The 8,443-nt window shown below is 33.6% G+C and overlaps 2 protein-coding genes across 3 annotated transcripts; one reads left to right on the top strand and one right to left on the bottom strand.

The window, feature by feature from the left end:
• Positions 1-131: 131 nt before the first annotated feature.
• ND-B22 (NADH dehydrogenase (ubiquinone) B22 subunit) lies at positions 132-1,582 on the top strand. Its single transcript, XM_011646215.3, has 2 exons — positions 132-366; positions 1,134-1,582. The coding sequence occupies exons 1-2, from the start codon at positions 257-259 to the stop codon at positions 1,456-1,458; spliced, it is 435 nt and encodes a 144-aa protein (XP_011644517.2). The 5' UTR covers positions 132-256; the 3' UTR covers positions 1,459-1,582.
• A 369-nt stretch (positions 1,583-1,951) lies between these two features.
• On the bottom strand, positions 1,952-8,214 carry SF1 (splicing factor 1). Of its 2 annotated transcripts, none has more exons than XM_089075302.1 (9): positions 7,774-8,214; positions 7,320-7,487; positions 6,661-6,736; positions 4,855-5,007; positions 4,630-4,736; positions 4,371-4,537; positions 4,036-4,194; positions 3,681-3,955; positions 1,952-3,597 (listed from the first exon to the last, which is right to left on the bottom strand). In XM_089075302.1, the coding sequence occupies exons 1-9, from the start codon at positions 7,985-7,987 to the stop codon at positions 3,042-3,044; spliced, it is 1,875 nt and encodes a 624-aa protein (XP_088931428.1). In that variant the 5' UTR covers positions 7,988-8,214; the 3' UTR covers positions 1,952-3,041. The 2 variants fall into 2 exon arrangements, with proteins under 2 accessions (XP_088931428.1, XP_011644516.1); XM_011646214.3 differs by having other exon boundaries at positions 7,320-7,475; positions 7,774-8,213.
• Positions 8,215-8,443: the final 229 nt, after the last annotated feature.

The following is an 8,443-nucleotide window of genomic DNA, read 5'->3' as shown; positions in this document are numbered from 1 at the left end:
CATGCTCAGTGACTCCGAAAAAGAATTTAACTTTTAAAATTATTTGAATACTTACCAGCAGTCAATCGTTATGTCCGATAAATTCATTATATGACAAGTGTAGTAGCACCCTAAAAACGTGATGGCGCTGCATGACGCTAGTAATCGAAAAGCAATAGGAATTTGTAATCTCAGATTCGTAATTCTATAGTACATACACGCTTATCGTGAGAGTTGATTTTTTGGTGGAGAGGAATACGGTTTGCATGCGAAAACGATGGCACATCTTCCCTCTGAGCTTATATCGCATCAACAGAAAGTATGTAGACTGTATAAACGAGCTGTGCGTTGCATAGAGGACTGGTATCATCATACGCACGATCGAAGGTACGTCGCCAAAGGTGACTTGAATCGACACCGAACAATTTGGCATTCATTCCCTCTCTTTCTCTTTGCCTCTTTCTCCCCTTCATGTGAGTGTAATCACAAAAATAGCTTTCAATATAATTTATAAATCTGTTCTATTAATTGCAAATTTTGTTTTATTAAAATTTTCTGTTTAAATATATTTTGCAAGAATTTTTGTGTTTTCTCACTTCTGACATTACAATTTGAGATAGTAGTGAACAAGAGTTTTAATTTATTCTTAATCTCTTTTTAATCTGAAGAATTAGAAAAAGATAAAAGATAAATTAAACTAAAATTAAAATTATTTCACATTGATAGAAATAGACATAAGTCAATTAAAATAATCGGAGTAAAAGCACCTTGGAATTAAAAGTTACTGATCAATATTGTTCCCTTTTAACTGTGCTCGCGTATAAAAAATAAAATAGTGTCAGTTTTTAAGGAAAGAAATAGAAATACTATATATAGAAATACTATATATAATATAAAAGCTTAATGCTACAAATGTTTTGAACCATATTTTAATTTCAGTCAATAAAATTCTTTGTTCAAATAATTTAATTCAAAGGAGGCTTTAAATTATTTTTAATACAGAATGGACTGTAGTCAACATGTAATTAAAACAAAAGAATTTAATTTATTCACAAAGAATGATTGTAACTCATAGAAAATTCTAAAGCCTGAATCAGCTTAATATCTAAACATAACGAAGTTGATAATTATATTTTGGTTACGCTCTTTTATAGGTATGAAATTGCTTTATTGAGAGAGCGCTTCGACAAGAACAAGGACATAAAGGATATGCGTCATGCAAAGTATCTGTTGGATGAAGGAGAAAAAGAGCTTTTCTCTAAGATACATCCTCAACCGATAACGTTCGCCAATTCAGCTACAGGAGGGGCATACAACCGAGAGTGTCAAATCTCAGATTGGGTCTTGGATTACTGGCATCCCTTAGAGAAGGCCAGATATCCTAAATACTTTGCACGTCGTGAACAGATGAAAGACGAATATATAAAGTGGTACTTCGAAACCTATCCAGAGGAAAAGAAAAAGATTGATAGTCATTAAAAGCACTTGTAATATATATATATATATATATATATATATATATATGTAACACACACCCGTGTTATACTGATGCAAAATCATCTGTAGATAATATTGTAATATAATATCCATTATTATATGAAAAGCTTCTAGAATATTTATTAAATTCCTATTACAGAACACGTCCCTATTGAGACCTGTTATTTCAAAATTCAGCACACGAACGGGAGTATTCCGTTTCATTACATGTTTATTATGTATAATTAGAATACATACCAAGCAACCTGGCGTATTTATCTATAATTTATTACATAGGACAATTCAACATGTGTAAAATACCAACGCGTCGTAAAGTAATGTACGCAATTTGAAATTTTTCGCGGATTTATATATATATATATATATATATATATATATAAAAATTATTGCGTCTTGAACGTTGCAATTTCGAATGTGCTGTTTTCATTATAACAAATATATGATCCATCAAATCTGCGAAAAAGCACTCGCGAAATTTAAATTCACGATATTTTTATTTGCCAAATCAAATACATTACTTTAGCAGCACAAATTTTTTTTTCGCTGCTAGTGTACACAAATTCATTCATATAATGTAATTATGATTGCTTAATAACATGTATAAAATCCAGGTAATTATAACTGAAAGTTACACAAACATAGATGTAATAATTCAGTGAACTAAATCTAAAGTCATTAATGAGTTTGTATTGTTCGTCTATGGATATTCGCTACGCATGATTGATCCCCTTGATATTCTCGATCTAATTATGAATTTCTTTTCAGAAGATTCAGAATGTATGAAGCTTTTATCAGATTCACAAATAATTGGTATACAATGTTACATGAATACTATAGAAATTATCGCCTTTCATTTCATTTTTATGAAAAAGAATATTACCGATTTATATTACTTAAAAGTTATGAATTATAGTAGATGTATATAGTACTTTTAGAGCATTACTTATACATATATATAAATAAAATATGAACAAATGTTTTTACCTATATTACAATTCTTCAACATTGATAGATTCGATCTCGGAAGCGACGTTCGGAAATAGAATAAAGTAAAAAAAAAAAAAAAAAAAAAAAAAAAAAAAAAAAAAAAAAAAAAAAAAAAAAAATGTAGATCGGTGTACTTGTGCTCTTATGGGAGGACTTGTGCGTCATAATCATCTATGATGTGATATGATGTACATAATACGAAATTTAAAGTAATTTTTTAATTTATTTTAAATTAAAAGAATCAGTAACTAGGTAATGTTTCTTTAATGAAGATAATGTCTTTTTGGAGCAATGTGTCTATTTTATATGTAAAGTTTTCTTAATAATAATAAATTTTTTCAGAGATAAGATTATACAATGAAAAAAAAATTGATTATTAAAACTAAAATTACGATATAATTACATCGTTCCTAGTTTCTCATCTATCTTCATTTTTTAACTTCCTACTGAGACATGTTTCTTTCAACTTCTACCTTCTATCTCTCATCTTCCCTCTTTTTCTTAAGAAACTTTCTTTTATCTCAACGATATCGTCTCATTATTACATAGATCGGAAGTCATTCGTTATGTAATTAAGACTAACTAGTAGGTGGTGGTGGTGGCGGTGGTTGTGCTAGTAATGTCGGCAGCGTGTTCAGATCAATCCCGGGTGGGGCAGGAGTCTGCTGCTGAGGCGGTGGTGGAACCGGAGCAGCCGGTGGCCACCCGCCCATTTGTTGTGGTTGCCATCCACCAGGAAATCCTGGAGGCGGTGCTGTACCTGGTGGAGGTGGTCGCATCGGTCCTTGCTGTCCTTGTTGCCATGGTGGTATGCCTATTCCAGGTGGAGGAATTTGTGTAGGTGGCATTTGACCTGGTGGTGGTGGTTGATTGTTACCAGCCATCCACGGCATTAATGGTGGGATATTGGGTTGCGTATTAGAGCCGGGTGGAGGTGGTGGCGGTTGCATCACGCCTGGCGGAGGCGGCATGCTCACTGGCGGCTGCCATTGCATGTTCATGTTATTCATCCCTTCGCCTCCTTGACTCCATGGTGGAGGTGCCATGCCTGGCGGTGGCATCATCGGATTACCCTGCATCATCTGTGGTGGTGGATGCGCCGGTGCGGCCATAAGCGCGCGAGGTGGTTGTTGTCTAAAAAAAAAAATGAATGAAATGAATCAAAAGATTATCCTAACATTGAGAAAAAAAAGATTAAAAAGGAAAAGATTGATTACCTGTCAAAAAGTCCGGGATAATTGGGATTGGGAGTTTGTCTATTTTGTCCTGTCTTTGATCTATCTGGTGGCGGGCCTTCTCCTAATTCTGCCATAAGAGACATATATTCCTCATCTATTTTGGCTTTGTCTCCAGCTTGACCCATTCCTCCCATTCCAGCAGCTGCTGGACCTCCTTGACCAGGTCTTTTTGATCTACAATCGCGAGCAATATGTCCCGCACCACCACAACTTGAACACACTATATTGTTCGTCACATTTGGTTTATCAGGACACTAAAATTCCATTAACAATTATATTAGTTATATGAATAAGAAAAATCCTTTTGATAAAATGTTATATAATTTTCACAAACCAGCCAAGATTTATGATCCGAAGCTCCACAATTAGTACAGCGAGGTCCATCATTTTCACGTAATGTTCCGTTTAATAAAGCCAACTCGCGTAATTGATTACGTCGCAAGTCATTTTGACCCTCTGGTACCTCAACACCTTGCCGAATAATCTCGTGAATCTATATGAATCCAATTTTGATATTATACTGCTCATTTCGTTTAGATCAATTATATATATATATATATACAATATCCCCTCCTCTCTTCTCTTCAATACCACATATTTTATATTGCTTATATATAGTTTTCAATTATTATGAAAAACTGTAAAGAATAAATTTGCAGAAATACATACTCGTTCCACAGCTTTCTTCACAGCATCTAAATTGTTTGCAGTGATGTATGCATGCAAAGGTTCATCCTCGCCTGGTAATGGTTGTCCATCTTTCCTACCAACTTTCCCTTCCTTCACAGAGCCTTTTCCACGAATTATAATTTTTGCACCAGTTTCTTTTTCCATAGCTAAAAAATTTAATATAGAAATTGAAGTTTTGAATATGCATTATATAATTTTATTAATATTTGTGAAATGTAATGTAATTTTTAATGCTTACATTTTAAAGTATTTCCACGCGGTCCAATAAGTAAACCAACGAAATTTATATCAGGATGTTCTTCTTGGGGAATCATAACTTTATCATGAACTCGTATTATTGGTGGTCTAAGAAGAGAAAATATAAGTATTAAGAAATAAACGAGTGAATTCATGGTATAAAAATGTTATATGCATTAAAAATATATTAAGTTAAAAATTAATTAATACTATCTGTACAACTCACTTATAATCTGGTGGTGGTTTAAACTCTGGATTGATTTTGAGGATCTTCTGAATTAGATTATGACGTTCTTCCTCTAATTTACGTCTTGTACGATATTCTCTCGTGTTCAACCGTTTACCATCACTACTGTAAATAGGCTCTGGAGATGGAGATCTGAAAAATAAAAAGAATAATACCATATCAAGATATAAATTTTCATCAAGATGGTACTAGCGTACAAGCAGTCTGACCTTACTATGACTGTTATGAATATTATAAGTGGGGAAGAACCGTTGATTTAAAGCATATATAATTATGTAGATTTTGATTTTAAAAAACTGATAAGTAAATTATTGTTATATGATCTTTCTTTTCAAAATATTGATTCTATTCAGTATCTCTGTAAATGTAATACTGTTTGCCAAATTTAAATTCTAAACTATTAATTTTATATTTTAAGTTTATTCATTTGAAAGAATATAATTTTGTATCAAAAATTTTGTCTGAATACTAGGAGTTATATAATTTATAGGAAAATATTTAAAAACGATATTCAATAAATTTGTTTCAAAAATAAGAGATAGATGCTGATATTAAGATATATCCAACCGTATAGATATTAAAATAATTGCATGACTGTATCAGTTTGCTTATGTAATCAGTTATGTACTTTTTAGAAACTATCAAAGGATTGTGTATTATAGAATCTCCCAACAGTGCCGAGGCATCGAAATAAAGAATAGAAAAAGTGTCGCTGCCGAATATAGCATAGCTATATATTTAGTATTCTATAGTAGGCAACCACTGGAAGACTGCGCGTTTGTGCACGGCAGATATCGGTATGATGTCAGCTGCTAAGACAGATCCTGTGATTATTAAGAAATAATCTTTTGAATTAGTTATACTGCAATTGGTATATCTTACTATGTATATATTAACAAAAAAAAATACAACGACATAAAAATAATGGTTCCAGCTAAAATTGGAAAAGTTAAACCTATTGGAGTAAATTAATTTATTAGAAAAATTATGTGCATTTATTATTTAAGACCTGTACCTGAAAGTAACGTTAGATTCTTTGTTACAACATTACGATATGAATGAGAATTTCAATAAACCGATATTTTCCTGAAATCTACTCATTAGGATTGCAATTAGCAACAAATATTGACAAGTCGATTAATCTTCCTATTGACATTAATATAACAATTTCAAAATGTGCCGTGCAAATCACGGCAGCCTGAATAAAGAAACAAAATTTCATTCAAGATGACCTATACACAAAACTGTAAATATTCATAACAAAATATAGAGCAGCAAAACATCTAGTAATTTTTATCTAACTATTCAAAACAGATTGTGGCAGGTCACCTCAAAGTTATTCTACGTGTGCACACAAAAATATGTCTATTTAAGACATATACAAACTAGAATACCCACTGTTCTCTTTAAACACTGCTACTAACTTTTGACTGATACAGTCTATTACATGTTGGATTTATCAAGATTTATTCTCTTATGCAATATGCCTATTTTTTAATTTAAAAAATTTAAGAGTGTAATGACACTGTAGCAGTGTTTAATAAAAACCAAATATTAAAAAAGATTAATTAGGGCAAACCAATACTATCAAAATTCATCTTCTGTGTTGCATGAGGGCCTTTAATCAAGCCCAATGTTTTCAAATGGACATCGGTATTCCCACACTAAGTAAACCTGAGCCACAGAGATATCTTTAAGGCTCCTGTATTATGGGCTGCTGTATGTTCAGTAGATAGGTATTGTAGATATGTAATGTTCATTTTGGTATGTAAGTTTCTTTCAAACCTTTCCTCGGGGTTAAGTGGAATTCCAAGATCTCCAGTGCGTAGCTTCCTGCTGATTTCCTCAATCTGCAGCTGAACTGTAAACCAACGGGTTAGAGGGGGCGGAAACCCCAACAGTTAAATATTGCCAATTTGCCGTATACATTCTATAAAATAAACATGTCTCAGAAAAAGTAATATTATAAATATACTTAAACCTCAAATATTTTCAAAGTCAGAAGCTTGCAACGCTTTATTAGACTTATTAAATATAAAGATTAATATATTTGAAAAAATTGTAGAATATACAAGAAAATTTCTGCTAAATCATTACGTATCTAAATAATATATAACAATTTATTGCATAGTTCATTTATTTGTAATAATTTATTCATTAAAAATATACTAATAATCAGATCATAAATATTCAGCAAAATTGGCAATTCCTTTTGCCAAATTTGATGAGTTTACACAATTCTTAAAAAATTCTGCTTACCTCCAAGAATTTTGAATTTTTATTGAAATATATATCATACTTACACCATTCATAGCCATCTACTCTTATGAATTAGGTCTCAGAAACTTATGTACAGAAGTAAAGTACTTGAAACTTGATTCCCTAGCCATATGTACTAGCATACTATAGGAGATATAAAAGTTATATGAAAGAAAGAAACTTACAGAGATAAGCCTTCTCCTGTTCAGGAGTCAGATTTGTCGGTAGTACTGTAGGCATCCCTGGTATAAATGTTTTGTCATGTTCGCTACCACTCCATCTAGTCTTTTTCCTCTTCTTACGTTCTCCTTCTTTTGATTCTTTCTCCTGTTTACCATCGCCTACAAAGAATTCTACCAATAAATTACAAATTCATAAATATCATTAAAGCAACATAAAATTATATCTTATAAAACATTTCTCATTATGAATTTGCAAGAACATTTCACCTGAGATATCTATTCTCTCTTTTTTTCAATTTTATTATTAGAATAGAAAATGTTTCTTGCATGTTATCTATAGAATAAAGATAAGACCACTATAAACGAATAATCGCTGACATGAAAATTGTCTCGAAGCGGGAAAAAGTCCATTCGTTAGAAATCCTTGTATAGCAGAAAAGAGAAAGGAGATGCTTACCCTCCGCTTCCCGTTTGCGACTCGGCGTTACGGCATTCGCCGTGTTCGCATTCGCCTGGGTGCCGTTCGCGATCGCGGCACTCACCGCGGCAGCGGCCGCCGCCGCAGCCGCGGCCGCTGCCGCCGCCGAGTTCGCGCTCGCGGCATTTTGCTGTTGAGCGTTTTGCAGATAGCTCGGATTCAATAGCGATGTGAAATTTCGCGACTGATTCATCGTTGCTTGACGTGGTGACGCCGTGCCCGGCGTCGCAGATCGCACTCGTAATACGTAAACCACCGACACTCTATTGCTTTACAACAGTCAACGCCCAACAACGCAACGACAACGGCGATGATACGACGACAGGCGTAACGACGGGCAGTTTACAGACCAAGAAAATGGCGAGACCCGCCGATCTACTACAGCACCGTTAATATCTCCATTCGACATATCACAACCGGATGTTAGCCGCGTATCTCTCAATGAACGTTCGCAATGGACGCGCCGATTGGCGTATCTGTACTCATGAACCAATCGGATGAATCGAATAAGGCAGATGGTACAACCGAATCAACCAATCATTTGCATCCAACAGCCAATCGAAAAGTTTGGTGGAAAATTCGTTCCGTAGTATAATTATCGACAAAATACTTATTAAAGACCGACGATCTTACGAGAGTCGCATGGTCA

The sequence above is a fragment of the Pogonomyrmex barbatus genome, unplaced genomic scaffold, assembly GCF_055798465.1.
Source record: "Pogonomyrmex barbatus isolate J1 unplaced genomic scaffold, ASM5579846v1 scaffold18, whole genome shotgun sequence".
Taxonomy (NCBI): domain Eukaryota; kingdom Metazoa; phylum Arthropoda; class Insecta; order Hymenoptera; family Formicidae; genus Pogonomyrmex; species Pogonomyrmex barbatus.
This window is presented reverse-complemented; position numbering and strand designations above follow the sequence as displayed.

What these genes read in the sequence shown, in the direction of transcription:
- ND-B22 (XM_011646215.3), top strand. Translation starts at nt 257, where the DNA reads ATGGCACATCTTCCCTCTGAGCTTATATCGCATCAACAGAAAGTATGT. An exon ending in CATCATACGCACGATCGAAG is followed by an intron (nt 367 to 1,133) that starts GTACGTCGCCAA and finishes GCTCTTTTATAG; the next exon opens with GTATGAAATTGCTTTATTGA.
- SF1 (XM_089075302.1), bottom strand. Translation starts at nt 7,987, where the DNA reads ATGAATCAGTCGCGAAATTTCACATCGCTATTGAATCCGAGCTATCTG. An exon ending in ACAGGAGAAGGCTTATCTCT is followed by an intron (nt 6,737 to 7,319) that starts GTAAGTTTCTTT and finishes GTTGGTTTACAG; the next exon opens with TTCAGCTGCAGATTGAGGAA. An exon ending in AAACCACCACCAGATTATAA is followed by an intron (nt 4,737 to 4,854) that starts GTGAGTTGTACA and finishes TTCTCTTCTTAG; the next exon opens with ACCACCAATAATACGAGTTC.